Source organism: Oryza glaberrima, chromosome 2, assembly GCF_000147395.1.
Source record: "Oryza glaberrima chromosome 2, OglaRS2, whole genome shotgun sequence".
NCBI classification, from domain to species: domain Eukaryota; kingdom Viridiplantae; phylum Streptophyta; class Magnoliopsida; order Poales; family Poaceae; genus Oryza; species Oryza glaberrima.
Window position 1 is genome coordinate 31,960,247 of NC_068327.1, and position 21,309 is coordinate 31,981,555.

Here is a 21,309-nt window from a genome sequence, read left to right on the forward strand (position 1 = left end):
TCAATTTGCTATTGGCTAGAAAATAGTGGGGATGATGCATGCATTGAAGTTGTTGCTTGAGCAAATGTAGTATGAGAGAGTTATTAGTTTTTCTTGGTCTTAGTGTACTTATAAAATATATAGATCAATTTGGAATGGAGGGAGTGGTACATAGTACTCCCTCCTTAAAAAAAATGTGTGTCCTATTTCTTTTTGCACCAAGAACAAGAAACAATTAATCATTCATCATATGACAAAGCCAATAAATATGCAACAAATAAGTATTAAAATAGCTTTTTTGGTTCCTATCAACAATTTAATTTAGTACATAATAACTACAAATAGGAATTAGACTTTTGGAAAAAACAAAGAATAAAATAGGTGTTAAATTTTTAGAAGGAGGGAGTACTACGAGTAATAATAACCTCGAAATATTATTCATTGTTAATCATTTATGAAAATCATTCCGCGTGATCTTTTTATTAATATTACCCTACTTCCCATATTTCCTTAACTAATTAAGGTTTTCCCATATTTCTTTAACTAATTAAGTTTCAGAAGAGGATCTCATCTGTAATAATGCACCAAACTGAGGACCTATAGGTTTCAATCAAAAAATTCCAGGGATTAAGCCCGAATTAACCACCACCTCCTCACAATGTGGTCCACTACACGACACTGTACTTGCAGTGTCCCTCCATGGAACAAGTCACGGTAGATGCATGCACTTAAAATTAATAGCAAACTGATGCGTTTTTTATGTGATCAGTTGATGAATTGTACCTAGTACTAGTATCCTCCATGCCCCAACCACCCGAGAGACCAAAAATATCTCCTCTCTCGCTGCTGCTGCTGCGTGGAGCGTGTGTGCTGCTGGTGCGTGCGTGCATCGCGTTGCCACCCTGTTGATAGCCATCGCGTTGCGTTACTGCTTTGGTCTTTCCGGCCTTTTCTCCGGCCGTTTTCTCCGCACGTTTCCGCCTTGGCTTTCTCGCGGAGAAAACGGCTGGGACAAAGAAGTTCGTCCCTGATTTTCGGCGAAACGTGACACGAGAAAAAAATTATGTTTATTTGATATGTTTTAAAAAGTATTTATATTAAATAATTTAACATGAAACATATCTTCTATATAACTAGATACATGCAAACATATATCAATCAAAAAAGAACATGTTTATACGCAGTATAGCTGTTTACAGCCGTCGATTAAATTTAGTCGTACGTGAGTCGAATAGTTGAATCATATGTATAACAATTTCTTCGTAAGAAATAAGAAAGTAGACTTTTCGGAGTGGCTCTTTAGAACTCGGCCGAACGCCGCTCAAAGCTAGTGGCGCGTGTGGCGTGTGCTAATCTCGGTCGCTGGTTAACGAGAGGAGACAAAACGGTTACCTGGAAGTTGCTAATCACCCTATCTTGCTTTTGTTCCCTTGTGTTTTACTCATACTTTTACCTTGCAAAGACGTGTGCATGATCTGAACAACGTGTTAATACTAGTAGTACTATCCTTTTTTAAAAAAGATTTCCTGGAAAGTATCAGTTGCTCCCAGAAAGATCGGTTCTGCTATTACTCTGGCTTTTGCGACAAGGCTTTGTTGCCAAGATTTTCTCCGAGCAATTAGGTGAGGTAATTAAATAATCTGTGTTAAGTGCAGCTAGAACTGCGACTTTGTTACATTGTTTTTGGTTCATTAGTGTCTCGCCTAATTAGTTATGACCACCAAAAACACAGTCGTTTTCTTTTACTAAGTAGGCCAGCCAGCAAGGTGACATCGATCGTTGAAGCCAGCAGCAGCAAAAGTCTATAAGTCGAGACACGCTTGTTTACATATTGGATTAGTCCAGTTTCTACTTTCTAGTCATCTCGTCGACTGACTCTATCCAACGACGCGCGTGTAATTGTGCCTGCAGCTTCTTCAGACATCGTGCCGAGTCCCTTTTTGTTCTTCAGGAAAACATCAAACAATTTCTGGAGCTAGCATTAGCGTGCATGTTTGAATGTTTCAGTTCACCTAATCTTGAATACGATGTTCATGTAACATTTTCCCCCCAGCTCCTTTTCTTCTGGTTAATTAATAAAGTATATGGATCATGTAGTAACAGCCACTGTCTATTGCTGCAGAACTAACAAGAAAACGAGTGGTCATTTTGCTGTTCTGAACAATAACCAGCTGGAAAGTTAAGCATCCGAACTTGTGAAGCTAATTCTTAGGCGATCGAGCAACCAGTTAATTGGCAGGTTGGCGACAAGTACTGTAGTAGTAGCCGAAGCCGGCTGGCCGGCGGCGTCGGCATCTCACTATCTCAGGGCCCTCCATTTTTGACAGAAGATCAGGGCGAAAGAACCTAGCGAGTAGTTGGTAACATACGCCTCGTTTCTTCGTTTACGTTTATAATTATCAGTCAAAATTTAAATTTTCAACCAATTTAATAAATTTTCAACCAATTTAAAGTTAGTTGGGTTTTTTTATCGTAGTTTATTTTTCAGTCTTTACTTTTAAATCACTAAGAACATGTATATAATAATTTTATTCATAAATTGTTCTTTATGCAAATATACCTTTTAACTTATTTCTCGATGGGATTCCGTTTGCAAATATGCCCAATACCAGGGCTCATGTTTATTTGACAACTTGCATAGAGTTGCAGCGATGCTTTCAATTTCATTGTCGCGCCTTTCAAAGAGGGCATAGCTTTTTTTTTTATTACGGCCGATTCCAGGAAGTACACGCTCGACATATATAATGGGTGTGTTTAGCTCACGTTAAAATTATAAGTTTGGTTGAAATTCGAACGATATGATGGAAAAGTTGGAAGTTTACGTGTTTAGTAAAGTTTTGATGTGATAGAAAAGCTGAAAGTGTGAAGAAAAAGTTTCGAACTAAACAAGGCAAATATGTTCTTTTCCATTTTCTATATCTTGCTGCTGCAATGTACTGTACGACACTGTACATACAGACACAATGTCGACTATAATGCGCCCGCTAGGTCTTGTAAAAAGGAAAAAAAAAGGCTATATACATGTATGACGTGAGAAAATTTTAAAGCCTTACTGGCTACACCGTAAATTGGCATCTAACTAGCTACTCCTTTCATCTTAAAATAAATAATATATATATATATAATATTATATATTTAATACTATAAATATTAACATATCAATTGTTGGCTGCCTTCAACGCAGCAAAACTACGAAAAATGCTTTGCATCGTCGTCAATCGACACTGCATATTTTATTACTACAAACGTACGTACGGCAGCTAGCGGCCGACGACCATGACGATTGACCATAGATTGACAAAATCTAACGCGGGATAGATGGACCACGAGCACGAGCTACGGAGCTAGGCTCGGTGGAATCTCGGAGACGAGAGCAACCGATCGATCGAGCAACGTACGGTTCACTCGCACGCCACGCGCGCTGTGCCGACATCATCGTTTCATCACCGGCTGGCAGCACGCTCGTCGTGGCCGCCGCGGAGAAAAAAGCTGCCGCGCCGCCGCGCGCACGCGCGCTGTAACTTTACGTAACGTGGCTAGCTACCACTATGACCGTTTGCACTCGATCGGTTTGTCCCATGCCTTACATGAGTATAAGATTTTAGGGGTTGTTTGGTTCAATACTTTAACTTACCAGACCACACTTTAGACTGTCACACCTCTTTAGCCTTGTGTTTGGTTCATTGCCATAGTTATGACAAGCCACACTTTCTTACCATCTTACCCTATATGTCATAGACTCAATTCTTTGCCTAGCTTTGCCATAAGTGTAGCTTACAATTTGTAGGCCACGAAAAGTGTGGCTAGCCACACTTGCCTAACATTGTCTAAAGTGAGTTATGGTAATGTTACTTAAAAACCAAACAGCCCCTAAAGGTATGTTCGGCACACCTCTAGCTCTAGCTTTATTTCTTTTAGAGCGGTAGCCCAGGCAAACAGTTTTAGCTCTACCTAAAATGGAAGCGGAGCTGGGTGAAACACTATCACAAGATGAACTAGAGAGGTGTAGTTGGGTTTAATCAGCTCCACAATTCCACTCCACACTCAACTCCTGAAGCTAAATTTAAGAGTTGAAGTTATACCAAACATACCCTTTAGGAGGGGAATTGAGGAGACTGAGAAGATACACAAAACGAGGTGGACCAATAGCACATCATTAATTCATTATTAACTATTTTAAATTTCAAAAATGGATTCATATGATTTTTAAAGCAACTTTTCTATAGCATTTCTTTTTTTAAAAAATACACCGTTTAATAGTTCGGGAAGCGTGCACGCGGAAAACAACTCACAATCTCCCACTCCTGAACAAAGTAGTGGTTGGTTGATAGTTAGTTCTAAAAGTTGAAAAATGTGTTTCTCAGCTTTTGACATATATATATTTTATGTGACTACAAATTTTCAGTGTATAAACGAAAATCTGTAGTATTTGGCTACGTTTGAGATCGGTGGATAGAGTATAAAATTTTTTCACGCGCATGTTCCCGAACTGCTAAATGGGTACGTATTTTTTCAAAGTTTTATATATAAGAAAGTTGCTTAAAAATATATTAATTTAGTTTAAGTCTAAAACAATTAATAGTTTCGTAAAAAAACTAATAGTTAATTATTCTCATGCTAATAGCTAATAGCTTATCTTGTTTTGTTTTGTGTATATTTTCAGTCCTTTTGTTTTCTCTTCTCTCAAACACATAGATGGAAGAGTTAATTTTTTTTAGAAAAAGCTGCAGTTACTATGAACTTTTTTTTAGAAAAAAACTGTGTCCTTTGATCTAGAGAGAGTTTAAAGACATGGGCGCGAACGCGCGAGCTGGCGGCCGACGAGCACTGCGCGGAGAACAAGTGCTGGCCCGTTTGGCTTTGCCTTACTGTGGCTGGCTGGCTGCTATGCAAAGCCAAATTACACTGCCTCGGAATATTAGATATCTTAAACGTGCTAGATTCGCCGCGAGCTCAGCCGATCTACGCCATTGAATTTTGCAGAAAACCCCTCGTCGTTTCGGTATTTCGGATTAGGTTTAGCTGATCAGAGCCGTTCTTTCCCACGCGTGTATGAATTCTAGTTAACTCCAATAGGTTGTACTGATATAGTATATATTCTTTCCAAAATAAGTGCAGCCGTGATTATCAATATCCAACATTTGACCGTCCATCTTATTTAAAAAATTTATGAAAAAAAACTAAAAAAGATAGTCACACATAAGAGACTATTCATGCTTTATTATTATCTAATAATAATAAAAAACTAATCATTCAAAATTAAAGTTTTTTTCAAATAACGCGAAAAGTCAAATGTTGGGTATGAATAGTATAAAATTGAACTTATTTTGGGACAGTGAGAGTATAAACTAAACATTGTGTTCATTATTATCTTACTATTATTCTCCATCTGTTTCCTTCCCACAGACCCAATCAATTCTTAATTATGTGTCTAGCCCGTTACACACTTACAAAACACGAGTATTATTACTAGTCCATAAAAAAAATAGCAATATCAATATGTTCCTACGAGTGCACTTTCAAATGCTCGGTTAACCTGAAATTCAGAGGGCTTCTCTTATGGCCCAAAATGCAAAGGCCCAAATCAGCTTGGAGCCCACGTTGTCATTTCACTGAAGGCCCACACAGAAACGCAGCCCAACAACATGGCGCGGTGCCGTGCCTTTGCCTTCCCCAATATTTTGGCGGGAGAATTCGCTTCCATTTTGCGCCCACCCGAAACCCCAAAACCCGCACGAGAAAAAAAGGAAGGGGAAAATCGGGCTGGAGCTGGAGCCCTAGCGGCGGCGGAGGCGGCGGCGATGGGGCGCGGCGGCGGGGGACGGTGGAAGAAGGAGGAGGAGGAGGAGCTGAAGGCGGCGAAGCGGGGGTACCGGGAGGCGGTGGCGGAGGGGAACCGGGAGGAGGAGGCGCGGTGGGCGAACGTCATCGGCGACATCCACAAGCGGCGGGGGGAGTACGTGGAGGCGCTCCGGTGGCTGCGGATCGACTACGAGGTCTCCGTCAAGTACCTCCCCCAGCGCCACCTCCTCCCCTCCTGCCAGTCGCTCGGCGAGGTCCACCTCCGCCTCGGCAACTTCTCCGAGGCCCTCACCTACCAGGTTACCACGATCCTTCCATTTCGCATCGCACGCATATGATCAGATCACGTTTTCTGATGCCTGAGTCGTTATAGGCAGGTGTGGGTTAAGTTGTAGAATTTCCGCATTGAGTTTTTGGATTTTTTTTTGGGGTCTGCCGGCAAACGAATTGTTGCTAGTTACAACCTGCGCTATGGTTTCTACGGCGTACCTTAGCACTGACGCACCACTGTATCAGGGAATTTTGCTCATCTCAATGCCACTATGCTTTGGGCCATTTGGTGTTGCATCTGTATATGAATGATTTAGTCAAGCATTTGAATATTTAACTGAATATCAGATTAAGCTGCATACTTCGATATTATGCTTTACTTTGGCAAACTTATGGTGGACTTTTGCTTGTAGAAATGTACACAAATGGTTTGAATCATTTGCTGGACTATGCAAACATTTTATGTTATGGATTTCAGTATGGCCAGTGTTGAGATTTATAATTTATCTGCTGTTTATTTGTGTGGTATTACCAAAATGAGAAAAAAATATTTGTGAATCTTGCACTCTTTGTCTGCATGTTTGGTTAGTTGGTGATCTTAATCAATCTGGCTCAGGTTCGCCTATGGGTTTTGTCCCATATGGTTGGTTTAGTTGCATCTAATTTGCATGTAAACCTTTGAGGAGCCAACCATGTGAATCAGATTACCCTTTTATGTGAAGTGAGGGGGAATGGCTAATTGTTAGCATGTGTTGTATGCAGGGTTTCCCAAACCGCCGGGGCCGGGGTTACCGCGCGGTAACCGTGAAAAACCGTAAAATTCAAATTATTTTTTAAATTTATTTGAATTTAAGGAGGTTACCGCGGTATTTCTATTACTGTACCCCCGCAGTAAGGGCGGTAACCGCGGTTTACATTACCGTCGGTAACCACGGTAACCGCGCGGTTACCGACGGTAATGTAAACCCTGGTTGTGTGTACTCAGGCCCGTTATAGACTTACCAGCACCCCTGTTCAAATATGATCATTTGGAGTAATTTGTTCACTCAACTCATGGTATTAAGTGCTGATCTCCTGTTTCATGTTGTCTGTTGGTTATTTTTCTAACACTCATCATAATGCTCTTGTTAACCCAAAGCAGCTGTATGTTTTTTCTATTACGTGAATCCATATTTCTAGTTATCATTGATGTTTGATGCTTCACAGAAGAAGCACTTACAACTTGCCAAGGAGGCTGATGACCTTGTTGAGCAGCAGAGAGCTAGCACCCAGCTTGGCAGAACTTACTATGAGATCCTTCTAAGATCTGAAAATGATCACAGTGCCATTCGGAATGCCAAGAAATATTTCAAATCATCCATGAAGCTAGCAAGGGTTCTAAAGGAGAATCCATCGTCTCAGAAGTCTCTCTTCCTAAAGGAGCTTATTGATGCGTACAATAATATGGGCATGCTTGAACTGGAACTGGATAATTATGAAGAAGCTGAGAAATTACTTGTTCAGGGTCTGAAGATATGTGAGGAGGAAGAGGTACACCAGTATGACGATGCTCGCAGTAGGCTCCATCACAATCTAGGTAATGTTTATATTGAACTACGCAACTGGAATAGAGCCAAGGGCCATATTGAGAAGGACATAGAGATATGTAGAAAAATACGCCATACTCAAGGCGAGGCAAAGGGATTTATAAATCTGGGGGAGGTGCATTCCCGTGTTCAAAAGTATGAAGATGCAAAGCTTTGTTACAATAAAGCTCTTCAAATAACAAAGTGCTTGGAAGATGAGGATGCACTAATGGACCAAATCCATCAGAATATTGAAACTGTTACCAAAGCAGCCAAAGTACTTGAGGAAATGAAGACAGACGAGCAGAAACTGAAAAAGCTTGTCAGAGACACATCTAATGCTCGTGGAACATCTAAAGAGAGGAAGCTCCTCCTTGAGCAGTATGCTTGGCTGGATAATCTTATGGAGAAGGCAAGGATGATAACTGCATGGCCAAAAGTAAGTGAGGGATAACTAACTATGCGATCTTTAGCCACAAACATTAACTTTAAAGTTGGATCTATTTTCCGCTTATGATGTTATTTTATTACTGTTTTGTTAGAAAAAGAACATGATCACGTTATTCCATTAGTTAATGCATAAAGGTGACTTCCTCAGTCTTTTATTGTGGGGGATTGTTGTGTGGGTCAGAAGATAGTCTCTTGTTGCTTTGCGGATAGTCTCTTGTTGCTTTGCCTGATGGAAGTATCGATGTTTTGTGAAGCTTCTTGTTGGACTTAGAACTTAATATGCATTAACTAATAACCATGTGTGTTCAGTGCTTGCATTATTGAAGCTTCAACTGTGCTGAACTTGTTTTGCACCAACTCCTTTACCAATATGAACATATGTGCTGACTACATGTAGGCTTTTGCCTGCATTTGCATTGTACTAAGTATCAACATGAAATGCTCAGTTATTATTTATTTATATTCCATCGTAGAACACAACACCGTGTTGTAATTGCACATGACTGTCTGGTTGAGTTTTACTCTACATAATTGCTTACAAGTCTTACAAATATTTCAGTAGTCATCTTGATTCCCGTGTGTCTTGTCGGACAACTGAGATTAACCATAAACTTAATTAACTATAGCATCCTAAGTGAGTCCAGCTACGATTAGTAGAATCTAATATATAAAGAAACAATAGCTCAATTTTGTAGTGCTGTCAGCTATGTTTAATGTCAGGTTGTCGGTGAAAGGAAAATGCTTTAGTAAATTATCTTATTTGGTCAGAGTTGTTTATGACAAGAATCAACATTGAATGATCAATGCAAAACTTATTACTTATGTACACTTGTACAGTATAGGCAATGAATGATCTTTACTTTCCTGTCACACCAACAGTTTGAAATTGGCCATCATTATCAGAGCTAGATAAAACTCCACAATGCAGAGTTTTGTTTGGTGTATTTTATGGTGTTAGGTTTTGGAAAATGAATTGTTCATGTACTTCTTGAGTTCTGGGATTGAGATTATAGAACACATGAAAATGATGCGAAATTATCAAAATTAAAAAAAGATCAGGTCGAATATGAATATGCATACCTCCGAAATAGACAAAGCACTAAGGTGTGATTGAAGAAGAACACATGTCTCATTCTCATGTAATCTATTCGTTTCCCAGCTGAAGGAATTTTCGAAAGGACAAAAGAGGGTAGCAAATGAACTCCATGACAAGGAAAAACAGAGCAACTCTCTTTTGGTCATAGGAGAATCTTACCAAAAGCTTAGAAACTTCAGCAAAGCTCGTAAATGGTGCATGAAAAGCTGGAATATGTATCGATCGATCGGAAACTTGGAGGTGAGATTACATGTCCTTAAATTCATGGACATGATGCCATGCGGCATGCTTGCTAGTTGCTACCTAGTAATAAGACTACTTTCCTCCTTGCACTCATTTACTTGGAGCTTCCAGTTTTTGAATCTTTCTCACCTTGGATATGTGCAACTTTAGGGTCAAGCATTAGCAAAAGTGAACATTGGGAATGTTCTTGATTCTTGTGGTGACTGGGCTGGTGCGTTGCAAGCTTATGAAGAAGCATACAGGCAATGTCTCTATGCCATGCTCTTGTAATTCCATATCAATATTGTCCTTTGCCTGCATTCGTGTGATCTATCTGATAATAGTTCCAGACTTCTACTGAGTGTATACAACTTGCCATTGGGGCGTTTTAATGCCACTTTTGGATTCTGATACTTGCTTTTAATGGTATTCAGAATTTCTGTGGAAGGTGGTCTTTCAAATGTGCAACTAGATGCCCTTGAAAACATGCATTACAGTCACATGGTCAGATTTGATAACATTGAAGAAGCGAAGTAAGCCACTGAGCACATACTCTGCACAAAGAAAGTACTTATTAAAACCTGTTCTAAAATATATTCTATAACTTCAGGAAACTGCAGCAAGAAATAGACAGCCTGAAGAGAATGTCTGATCAACATGAAGCAAGGGATACAGTTAGTGACTATTGCTCAGAAACTGAAAGTGAAGATGGCAATGTATCTGATAATATCCTCAATACAGAGGACAATGATGGGAATATTGCAAATAATATTTCTGAGGAATTTGATGATGATGTTGTTCTTGCCTCACTTGTTCATAAAAGTAAGTCATCTAAGACCAAAGCATCTAAGATACATAGTAGTCCGAAGAATGTTGATGGGTCATGTGACATGGATGGGAGCCCTGAAGAAGTTGTAAGTAAATCATTTAGCAACCATTCTGGTAGAAAGCGTGTTCGAGTTGTCATATCAGATGATGAAGCTGAAGAAGCTCCTGAAATTGATCAGTCAAAAAGAACACTTACTGGTCGAGCAGATAGTCTGTCTACCTCAGGTACATGCCTCTTGACTTATGAGCACACCATACTTTTAGTAGTTGCTGTTGGAGCACAAAATATTTTTCTTCTAATTGTGCGATACATTTTTTCTGTGTCCAACAGAGCGAATTGCAAATGCAGCAAACAGAAACAGAAATCAGGTTATACAATACTTAATCCCTTAAAACTTTGTTATTGGAAGGAATTTAATATATGCATTATTTGCATTACATCAATTATTCTCATTGGTTCCATTAGATGTTGACAAGAACTTACTGTTACAAAACACTGGAAACTGATAATCAGTGTTCATCTGCAGCATACCTCTCATCCCATTGAGACCAAAGAAGTAGACAGTGTTTGCACTCCCTGCCCTGCTGAGGAAAGTATATGTTCATACAAATCTGGTAGTCCTGTTTGTCATGGTAATGATGGCCCAGATTTAGGAGCTTCTAGCGTAGGAAAGTTATCTGTGTCCAAACCAGCAACGAGTGGTTCCAAGGTTGGTACACATGCATCAAACAGTCGGCCCCAATGTCAAAATGCTGTTGGTCTTCAATCCTCAGATGCTGATCATGTAAGTTTTCTTTCAATCCTGTCTTCCCATGCTCATGAAAAGCAGGCACCAACTGTTCTTTCCCATTGCTTTTGTTCCTACTAAAACACTCCTTTAGAGAATCCATTATGAATTCCTTGGCTGTTAACTTTAAATGTTCATGAAGATGCCAAAAATACATTACAAGAGATGAATATGTTAACTGAACATTTTCCGTTCTGATAACTAATATTAATTTTCGGAAGGCATATTTCTTTTTGGTTGTGACATGGACCAGAGGTTTGGATCAAATAAACCTTAGGATAAGCTACCGTATGTGTAGCTCAAGCTCACTAACAAATACCAGCAAAGAAATCAGCCGCTGGTGGATCATTGACATGTGGACCTACCTTCAAAAGATACTGCTACTACCGTCTATGTGTATCACTTTTCTACCATTTTGGATGGACCCCACATGTCAACCTCTATCAAGTTATTTTGGAATTAGCTTCATACAATGCTCATATCATATTTGAGTCAAGTAGTCAACCTAGGATTAATGTTCCGTCAGTAAACAGCGAGACGAATTTATTAAGCCTAATTAATCCGTCATTAGCAAATGTTTACTGTAGCACCACATTGTCAAATCATGAAGCAGTTAGGCTTAAAAGATTCGTGTCGCAAATTAGTCACCTAAATGTTCCCTTTCTCTCAATATTGAAGTTACGTTTCAAATGATTTATCCATGGTTCTAGTCACGTTATCATTGATTATGACAGTTATTCCAGTGATTGAAATATGATTGATCCTAATGTGCAGAAGTTCTGGGTGTTCAAAATTGGTGAACTTTTGGTTTACTTGGATGCAAATGCATGTACATGTGAGGGTGCCTTTAGCATTGAGTGTCTTAAAGTTGAAGTGGCATGCGTGTACTATCTTCAGATTCCTGATGAGAAGAGGTCCAAAGGTTTGTCTCCTTAGTTTCAGTAAATTACATGGTGTGTCCATTTAATAACTGTGAACTATCATTAGAATTGGGATCAAATTCGCAATTCAGTGATTTCGCTGTTGCTGTTCTCATCAGTGAAATAGAACATAGTTTCTTCATTTTAATTTAAATTGTGGTAGGTGGAGGGTTGTAAAACTTATTTAAAGCTGTTTCCATGTCATTATAATTACTGTGCAATCTTAATTGTTGAAAGAATGTAGAATGCCAATAGTGTGTCATTGCCTTTTTCCATTAACTCTTATGAGTTATGTTTATGGGTTTACTCCATGATTACTTCAGCTATGTCTATAAATAATGCATGCCTAGTGTGATGCAGGAGACAGTTGTGCTGGCTTAGTTTCTACGTTACTTGCAGTTTCATATTATTCGGGAACTACTTTTTTCTTTTCTGTTGGAACTGACATTTATCTTGCTTTGCTAGGTTTGTTGCCTATTATTGGGGAACTCAAGTGTTGTGGGAAGGTACTAGATGACACGGACTCACGAGATTATATTGATCAACTTGCCTCTGAACAGAAGTGCATTGATGTTGTTATTGATGGTATGGTTGCCCTGTAGTCATCTGTGTTGATAAAACTGCTATTATTGCATCAATGCTATTATTGGTAATCACTCTGATTTTTCCTTCTTTATTGATGACATGTAATATGCTGTTATGCATTGAAGGACATCAAGTCATTGATTGAACTGAGTACAGTACAATATCAGTGTGGTTTGTTCTTTATGCTACTAACCCACTACAGTGGGTTTCATTTTTTTAAGGAAGACACAAAAGATTTGTGTATAATTGCATTAAGGAGAAAAGTTACTGCATTGGGATTCAGAAGAGATTGCCCAATAAACAGAATAGCAGAAATCTCTGGCAAACTACTGTTTATCTTAACTTCAGAATCCTTCCTATCCTATCATTACATAAAATGATTATTACTAGTAAAAAAGGGATCAATCATGCTGGTTTACTGTCTTTATTAAATACTAGTATAATATTAATAGCTAATTTTAGCATCAAATCTTCAAAACAAGCTCCTCATATGAACTCACTAATTGAGGCTTTCAACTTCTCTGCTCAAAATCAAGTATTAGAGTTGTTACTGCTTTTTTTTTTGCATTATATATGTATTTTTAAATGCTGATGGTGTGCATATGTTTATTGCATGGTGATACCATTTTAGGTCCGTATATGGACTAAACTCCATATATAGGTGCTTGGTTTCATGGGTAAACTCTCTGTTGCATTCCAATGCGTCGCACTGAAGTGTAATGTACATATTTCCTATAGTTATACCTCATCTAATATACCATGTTTATAATGAAGATTGGGTGCCAAAGCGGCTGATGAAATTGTATGTTGATTTCTGCACAAAGTTATCAGAAGCGCCAAATAAGAAGCTCTTAAAGAAATTATATAATCTTGAAGTAAGTTTGTTAGATTTGTATCATTCATATTTGATTGACAATATTATGAAGTGGCTTATTATTTTTGAAGAGTCAAAGTGTTCATGCCTTTCTATTTTTTGACAGGTCTCCGAAGACGAGGTTATTGTGTCTGATTGTGGACTCCAAGACCTGTCGATCACACCTTTTCTTGATGCTCTAAGATTACATAAAACAATAGCTGTGTTGGATCTTTCCCATAATATGCTAGGTATGCTTTTTCCAATATATCTCTTTCTTTTCCTAGTTTGTCTTATCTTATGTAATCTACGCACCAATGATTTGGTGGCATCGCAGAAAGCCAGTTCAAGCTAAATGTGTGTGTACCATATTAATTCCTCTATGCTTTTACAATGACTAAAGTTTATGTTCACGAACTGCAGGAAACCAAACAATTGAGAGGCTTCAACAAATATTTTCTTCATCAAGCCAAACATATGGTGGCTTGACACTGGATTTACATTGTAATCGATTTGGTCCAACTGCTTTATTTCAGGTCTTTTTACTATCCCTAAACTTGTTTATCAAAGTGAAACTACAAGTTATTTCTGCTTTTGAAAGCTCAAAAAAATTGAACATTAAAATGGACTGGATCCTCTTCTACAATAAAAAGGAAAACTTGACTCTTGGGGAGAGATGTCCCATAATGCTTTTAACAAGGCCGAGAAAGGCCCGAACGACACACAGTCCTTACGTCTACTAGTGTTCCTGGAAGAATTTCAGCCGAAAACCAATTTAACTTGTGATATCTCTCTTTAGTCTTACTGTGTGAGAAATTTAGATCACTAGAAGCTATACTCTATTACTTACTTTAGAGTTTAGACTCAACGGGAATGTGCTATAACAAGTGCTGGTTGATTTTCTGCATTGAGATTGGATGTTCCTCTTAGTCGCAAATCTCAATGATCCTGTTAAAACTAACTGAAACCATTTGGATGGTTCTAATTCCATACTCTGATGAAACTGGAGGGTTGACCCTTTACCAGAACAAATTATTCTATCGTTGCCTATCGGACCAAAATAAGCTGTCTTGCTTTCAGGCACACGTTCATTTTAGGAACAGAATTCTGAAATCATTTACTCCTTATTTACTGATACAGATATGTGAGTGCGCTGTTATGACTAATCGATTGGAAGTACTTAATCTGTCTGGGAATCGCCTCACAGATGCATGCGGTTCTTACCTTTTCACAATCCTACAGAAGTGCAAAGGTAGGTACTGTTTATGGCATTTTCTGTGTTTTTGCCAGCCATATTTTTCTTTAATGGCACCAGCCTTTAATTTCCTCTTATAGAATGTGTGCTCTGTTTACATATCGTAACAGCACTGTACAGCTTGAATGTCGAGCAATGTTCTATCACATCAAGAACAGTTCAGAAGATGGCAGATGCACTGCATGAAGGGTCTGCCCTTTCACATCTCTCCTTAGGTACTTTTATTACTCCTGCTCTGCATAGTTAAAAACTATCAGATATGTTTCATGTACAGCATTCTTATGTTTCAAACTTTCATATATTTGACAGGAAACAACAATCCAATTTCTGGAAATACAATGCTTAGCCTTCTCTCCAAACTTGCCTCTCTGAAAAGGTTCGCAAACATTTGTTCAATCATTGTTGATACCTATTAGGAATAGATGTGCAGTGAAATAATGGATGAGCCATATATCTCATCACTGCAGGTTTTCAGAACTAAGCCTGACTGGTATAAAACTGAGTAAGTTAATGGTTGATAAGCTGTGTGTACTTGCACAATCCTCATGCTTATCAGGATTTCTGCTAGGTGGAACTTACATTGGATCAGTGAGTCTGCTTCCCACGCATTTTTTTTAGAAAATGGATTAAAATCCGGCCTCTACATCCACAATGGATGTACACAGCCCTGCTTCCCACGCATGGTTAGTATTTTCAGATTATACAAATAACATTCTTCTTATCTATGAAGATTTTTTTTTTTGTAGGGAGGGGCAACTAAGCTTACTGAGGCACTCTCTTGTGCATCACAAGAATTGCTGAGATTGGATTTATCAAACTGTGGGCTTACAACTCCTGATTTCTCGCAACTCTGTACAAATCTTTCTCAAATTAATATCGTTGACTTGAACCTTGGAGGCAATTCTTTTACCCTAGAGGTTTCCTTCCTATTCTCGAATGCCTTGATACACTTATACATATTCTGGTAAACTTGGTCGACTAAATTATGCTGTATACGGCGCAGGAATGTGATGCTATTAGGGCATTGCTTTCGAATCCCCAATGCAGTCTCAGGTCTCTCACCCTTGATAGATGCAATCTTGGGCTTGCTGGCACCGTGGGCATTATTCAAGCACTAGCAGGTGAGGAACAACTACTACATAAAAACCAACAAGTATGGAAGCTTATGCATCAACCTCAATAGTCTCCTGCTATTTTCAGGAAATGACCAATTGGAGGAACTACGCGTTGCTGAGAACACAAACCTGGCACTACATAGAACATTGCAGTACGATGAAGACGCGCAGGATGTATCACCAGGTACTGACCAAAACCAACGTACCAATGCTGAAGCGAACGATCACATAGACCCTGATAAGATGGAGGTGCCGGATAGCGAAGACGAAGAGGCAGTCCACGAGGACACCCGTGCAGCGACCGGCCCAGACGGGAGCTGTGCAAGTTCATGCCAGAGAAACTCCTCTTCTGGCTGTCATGCCATCCAAGAACTCGCTGATGCCATCATTTCTGCAAAGCAACTGAAGGTGCTCGATCTCAGTCGGAACGGGTTGTCGGAAGAGGATATCCAGTCACTGTATTCTGCTTGGGCTTCTGGCCCTAGAGGTGATGGAATGGCTCGGAAACATGTAGCCAAGGAGGTGGTGCATTTTGCAGTGGATGGGATGAATTGCTGCGGCCTGAAGCCCTGCTGCAGAAGAGACTTGCAGATGTAGTAAACCTGGTCGACCTCCCCAAGCACCAGGTTAGAGTTGCTCTCTGGAAATATTATTATTACCACAGTAAATTAACTAGGGTTCGTCAGTGTAATTCCGGGGCTCTGTCCAAACAGAGATGAATTAATGGGAACTTGTGTTTCATCAGAGGTGTAAATAGCGGCCGATTTTCGGGTGTAAATAAAATTATTATGGTACTCCTATTTGCTTATTACTATTATCTTTCATCTCTGTTTAAAGCCACATATGCAATTTTATAAATATAAAATATAACAATGTTATTAGTGTTTTCAATAACCACATGATGAAGCCAACTTCATTACTGCGTAAAATGCCTCAGTCGTACACTATTTGGTGATCAAAATAAATCGACTACTAGTATTTGTTTTGTGTACCACATCACCAGATAAGGATTTGTCGGTTCTCCAAATAGGATAGTGATATTATTAACAACTATGAAGATAATGTCCACGATGGGACAGCTGGTCCCACGGCCCAAAAGGATACAAGATAAGCCGAAACATTACTTTCTACTCTGTAACAAAAGAACAATGCTAAATGAACACTACAATGTTTGTGCCGAGTTGTTAACACCATAATATGCCATGCCAATCTTTGAACCCCTTTTTTGCTATTCTTAGTTTTCACCAGAAAAAGGAACCTTATAATCATGTTACACAATGTCCACTAGACAGGATTCACAATGCAATAAAGTGACCACAAATCTTCAATTTGTTAGCATCACTTGTGGATATAGCAACATTGCATATAAAAATTGCCATCTTGCTCAGCATCAGCAAACAGACCAATAGAAATCCCCAATAATACACGCTAGGCACCAAGAAGTCAAAATCCAATGGATCCATCATTGAAAAGCTTGCCCTCTATGCAACTAGTTCACCACCCTTCTCCTTCCCAAACTAGCAAGGCCATGAACCAAATGGCGGCAATGAGCTCTTGCCATCACCTTTCTTCCTCCATTTCCACCCCAAGATTTGGCACAAGGAAGGCAACCATGGCCAAGTTCGTCAGAGCTCCAGTGCACAGCTGCAGCTGCAGCAATGCTCACCTCTCCCAAACTGCAGCACCTGCCAAGATGGTAAGTACAGCCAACTTAATTAGCTGATGCAACTGTTGCTAAATGGTTCATGGTTTTTACACAAGATTATGCTGTGCTGTGATTGTTCAGGTATTTGAAGACCAGGTGAGAGGAGTGGTATGTTACAGAGATGATAAGGGGGATATGATCTGCGAAGGGTACGATGAAGGGCCTAGGCTTGGCATGCGGCTGCCGGAGAAGGCCTGCTTCCCATGGTGCTGGCAAACACTTTGCTTGATTTACCATTTATTTCAGAAAAAAAGATTGATATCGTACTAGAGTTTCTGATCAAACTTACTATTGTGCTGTCAATTCTGTGATGCAGGCCTATGGGGGTTCAAGTCACCGATTTCATCGAGCTGTCGACGCTTCGAGTTTTCGAAGACGTCGATTCTCTGCAGCCCAGGAAAGATCAGAAGGGGAAGCTCTGAAATAAGGTTTCTGAAATTCAGACATACAAGGCCTAAGAATTGCTACATGAATAAGCTGAAACTCTATCCATTTTCATATATACTCATTATCATTTCTTGCTGATAAATGAGTTTTAGTATTGTTCGTCTCAATTATCAACTGGATCCTTCTGTATTCCTTCAGCACAATGCTAGAACATGGAGTTTCTGTGATTGTTTCAATTTGGTGTAGAATCCTTTATACATAAAGAACCATTCCAATTAACCTCAACACATCCAGAAACATTGTAATCTGAGACATGCATAACATCAAGTAGAACACATAAAAATACCGGAGCAAATAAAAATTACCAGTTAACAACATGCAATTTAGCTCCAAGTTAATTAATCAGGTGATACAGAGAACAGAACACAACACCATCTTCATTTTTTTCTTTTTCGCTACTAGTACGCCACTACAGACCTGAAGTGTAGGTAACTCCAGTGGCAGGTAGCCACGCATCCCCAACGATAAAGTTTGCCACGGTGAACCTCGTGGCGTCCGACGTGGACATCGACGTGTGCACGCCGCTCCACGTCACCCGCCGACGTGTCCCCGCGCCGGGCCCGGTGTTGCCGTACTCGCCATAGTAGAGCGTGCTGAGCCCGAACTGGCCCGACCACTCGAGCCACCCGGCCGGTGCGATCGAACGGTCCAGGAACGTCCCCATCACGACCGTCCGTGAGTACCTCCGCCACGGACGGCCCAGATACACCGGCGTGCCGCCGAGGTCCGGCGCGCCGGTGATCCGGCACCGATGGATAGAGATGCCAGTGTTCTGGTTCGGGTCGGACCGGCCCTGGGCCGTGACGGTGTCCTCCTGGCCCGGGCCGGGCCGCCGGGCCTGGATCTCGCAGCCCTGGATGACCGCCGCGGCGTTGCCGAAGATGAAGTCCACCGTGCCGGAGATGTCGTCGGCGGCGTAGAACTGCCGGTTGGAGTGCACGTAGAGCGTGTCCTGGTACGCCTCAATGCCGCAATTGTACACGACAGAGAGGTCGCCGCCGACGCGCAGCGCCACCGCCTGGCCCTTCCCCGGCCCGGCACTGTTCACGATCGTCAGGCCCTTGGCTATAAACCCCGACCCCATTGCAGCTGCACAAATAATCACCAATTCACTATTGTTATAATTCAGTTAATTGATTATATCCATTTCTACTACTTTACTAGTACAAAATGAGATATTTCTGCTTGTGAAATTTGATCATGGGAGTGTAGTGTACAGCACACACCGGCAAAAAAAAAAAAGAAAAAAAAAAGAGAAAAGGTGATGGCAATGGCAAGTGCAACATCGCTGTCGTTAGCATTTGGACGGTTGAGGATTAATTTCGACGAGATTGGCGATCATTAAAGGCTATAAAAAGTGTGCGCATCTAACGACTAGATCGATCGAACTATTAACTGTCATGCATGCATGGGCATCTCTGCATGCATGGAATGGAAGATATCTGGACACCACGCACGTACGTACGTACGACGATCCATGTCGTCCATGGTGGCGCGTCGTGTCGACGTGAGTAGTGGGAAGGGTACTCTAGTACGCACCGACGGTGGCGGAGGCGTAGGTGGTGTAGCCGCCGGCGACGCTCCGGTGGCCGGAGATGACCGTCTTCCCCTTGCCGTCGCCGAGCAGCATCACGTCCTTCTGCTTGCTCGTGATGCTCACGCTCTCCTCGTACCTCCCGGCCTTCACGTAGATCACCTTTCGGCTCCCTCCGCCGCCGCCGCCGCCGCTCGCCGTGGGGTGGTGCGCCGGCGGCGGCGGCGCGGTCACGGCGGCGATCGCGTCGCTGATGCTCGTGTGCGTCCCGCTGCCGTCGAGGGCCACCACGGCGTCCGGCGCGATGGTGCTCGCGGGGGATGAGAGGAGGTGCCTGTCGTGCTTGGTGACCCAGGATGGGAACGCGGCGCGGCTCGGCGGCGCCGGCGAGGAGCTCCCGCTGCCGCCATTGTTGAGCTTGGCGTGGAGAGCCAGCGCCGTGCCGATGAACTGCTCGAGCGCGGCGACCCGGGCGCGCACGGCGGAGCGCGCCGCGGGGTCGGGAACGGCGGCGAGGCTGTCGCCGCACGTGCCCTGGTTCGTCAGCGCGGCGCTGAGCCACGTCGTCACGCCGGCCGCGTCCGCGGCGCGCGCGGCGAGCGCGTCGTGGAGCTGGTCGAGGCTGATGTCGAGCAGCTCGGCGCAGTCGTCCATGCCGCTCGGCGCCACGCGTGGCCTCGACGACGACGCCGACAGGTTGCGGGCCAGCGCGCGCGCCGACTCGGCGCGGGTCATCGCGAACTGCACCGACGCCGCGAACGGGTCGTTGGCCGCGCCCCGCGCCGCCGCCGACGAGAGCGCCGTCTCGCACGCGCTCGGGTACGGCGTCGCCATGCAGATGGCCGTGACGTTCACGCTCGACGCCGCCGCCGCCGCCGAGGCGGCAATCCTCGGGACGACGGCCACATTGTCCTTCGCCGCCGCCGTGTCGCCGTGGTTGGCAGCGACAGCCGCCACCGGTGTCGCTAGAGCTAGCGCCATTGCAATGGCATTGCACCATGCAAGGACGGCCACTCTCCTCCTCCTCCCAAGCGTTTCCATGTCCTTAGCTTGATGCGTGTGTAGATGCATGGGTGCAATGTACAAGCACATCACCAATGGCTTTATAGAGTATAAGTACACAAATGTGGCCTTGCTAGTGACGTCAATAATGCATTAGATGTGAATATTGGAGAATGATCTAATATTAAATAATTAGAAGGGGTGAGGCTTCGAACCCAAATCGTCTAACCCACCACCTTGTGAAGCTAGCCGGAAGAACCCTAGGCGTTTCTCATAATGCATTATGAATCAACCTTATACAACTTTTTAAATAAAGTACTAACAAGTTCAGTGATTAAGTTTCTGGTGCATAACTCGATTAAAATTTGATCAAACAACACTTGTCAGAAAATTTTCACAATCTTGGTAAAAGCTTCACTGATAATCAGTGATAATAAGTCATGTTTCTTCAGAGATAATTAGTGAGTGCTAATCCTCCTAGCAAGATATGAAGATAGAACATTGCATGGTTGAGCTGTGGGCAATGCAATGCAAGGTCAGCTTTGCAAAGAGGCATCTGGCAATGCAGAGCACATGGAGAGCTGGAAACAAGCATGGAGCAAAGGAAATGGTCCTGGACTCCTGATTAATGGATAAAGGAGTAAATGTTCGCACAAAAACGGTGCACTCTAACAAGAAAGAAAAAAGTGAAAGGTTAATAAGGGAGAAAAAAGCAGATAAAGATTTGTTTCTGTCCTCTTGTCCTTACTGACATTCTGTTTCTGTTTGCAGAAACTTTTTGTTCTGTTAGTGTGTGAGGATTTGTTAGTCTGAAGATCTGGTTTACCACACGATTCTGATCTTTTTTCTAATGTGATTTGGGTTCTAATTAGATGACTTGATTGACTGATCTT

General features: G+C 41.8%; 3 protein-coding genes across 5 annotated transcripts; 2 read left to right on the plus strand and 1 right to left on the minus strand.

Annotated features, from left to right (window-relative positions):
* The first annotated feature begins 5,735 nt into the window (after positions 1-5,735).
* LOC127762781 (protein TONSOKU-like) lies at positions 5,736-16,562 on the plus strand. Of its 3 annotated transcripts, XM_052287272.1 has the most exons (21): positions 5,939-6,080; positions 6,814-7,107; positions 7,258-8,055; positions 9,226-9,402; positions 9,556-9,647; positions 9,819-9,917; positions 9,995-10,437; positions 10,544-10,581; positions 10,740-10,997; positions 11,775-11,922; positions 12,386-12,505; positions 13,280-13,380; positions 13,486-13,609; positions 13,782-13,894; positions 14,499-14,610; positions 14,724-14,828; positions 14,923-14,989; positions 15,081-15,201; positions 15,360-15,530; positions 15,617-15,734; positions 15,814-16,562. In XM_052287272.1, exons 2-21 carry the CDS (start codon positions 7,072-7,074, stop codon positions 16,323-16,325), a joined length of 3,753 nt encoding a protein of 1,250 aa, XP_052143232.1. In that variant the 5' UTR covers positions 5,939-6,080; positions 6,814-7,071; the 3' UTR covers positions 16,326-16,562. The 3 variants fall into 3 exon arrangements, with proteins under 3 accessions (XP_052143231.1, XP_052143232.1, XP_052143233.1); XM_052287271.1 differs by lacking the exon at positions 6,814-7,107 and having other exon boundaries at positions 5,736-6,080; XM_052287273.1 differs by having other exon boundaries at positions 6,814-8,055.
* A 553-nt stretch (positions 16,563-17,115) lies between these two features.
* Positions 17,116-18,056, plus strand: LOC127762786 (uncharacterized). The gene is made up of 3 exons (XM_052287278.1): positions 17,116-17,424; positions 17,515-17,639; positions 17,750-18,056. Exons 1-3 carry the CDS (start codon positions 17,182-17,184, stop codon positions 17,853-17,855), a joined length of 474 nt encoding a protein of 157 aa, XP_052143238.1. The 5' UTR covers positions 17,116-17,181; the 3' UTR covers positions 17,856-18,056.
* A 107-nt stretch (positions 18,057-18,163) lies between these two features.
* LOC127762784 (pectinesterase-like) lies at positions 18,164-20,525 on the minus strand. The gene is made up of 2 exons (XM_052287275.1): positions 19,420-20,525; positions 18,164-18,969 (listed from the first exon to the last, which is right to left on the minus strand). Exons 1-2 carry the CDS (start codon positions 20,504-20,506, stop codon positions 18,290-18,292), a joined length of 1,767 nt encoding a protein of 588 aa, XP_052143235.1. The 5' UTR covers positions 20,507-20,525; the 3' UTR covers positions 18,164-18,289.
* Positions 20,526-21,309: the final 784 nt, after the last annotated feature.

Bases quoted from the DNA above. Each gene is read 5' to 3' on its own strand.
- LOC127762781 (XM_052287271.1), top strand. From the start codon at position 5,781: ATGGGGCGCGGCGGCGGGGGACGGTGGAAGAAGGAGGAGGAGGAGGAG. The intron at 9,648-9,818 runs GCAATGTCTCTA...AATGGTATTCAG, and splicing joins GCTTATGAAGAAGCATACAG to AATTTCTGTGGAAGGTGGTC. The intron at 10,582-10,739 runs GTTATACAATAC...GTTCATCTGCAG, and splicing joins CAAACAGAAACAGAAATCAG to CATACCTCTCATCCCATTGA.
- LOC127762786 (XM_052287278.1), top strand. From the start codon at position 17,182: ATGGATCCATCATTGAAAAGCTTGCCCTCTATGCAACTAGTTCACCAC. The intron at 17,425-17,514 runs GTAAGTACAGCC...GTGATTGTTCAG, and splicing joins CTGCAGCACCTGCCAAGATG to GTATTTGAAGACCAGGTGAG. The intron at 17,640-17,749 runs GTGCTGGCAAAC...TCTGTGATGCAG, and splicing joins GAGAAGGCCTGCTTCCCATG to GCCTATGGGGGTTCAAGTCA.
- LOC127762784 (XM_052287275.1), bottom strand. From the start codon at position 20,506: ATGTGCTTGTACATTGCACCCATGCATCTACACACGCATCAAGCTAAG. The intron at 18,970-19,419 runs GTGCGTACTAGA...TTATTTGTGCAG, and splicing joins CTACGCCTCCGCCACCGTCG to CTGCAATGGGGTCGGGGTTT.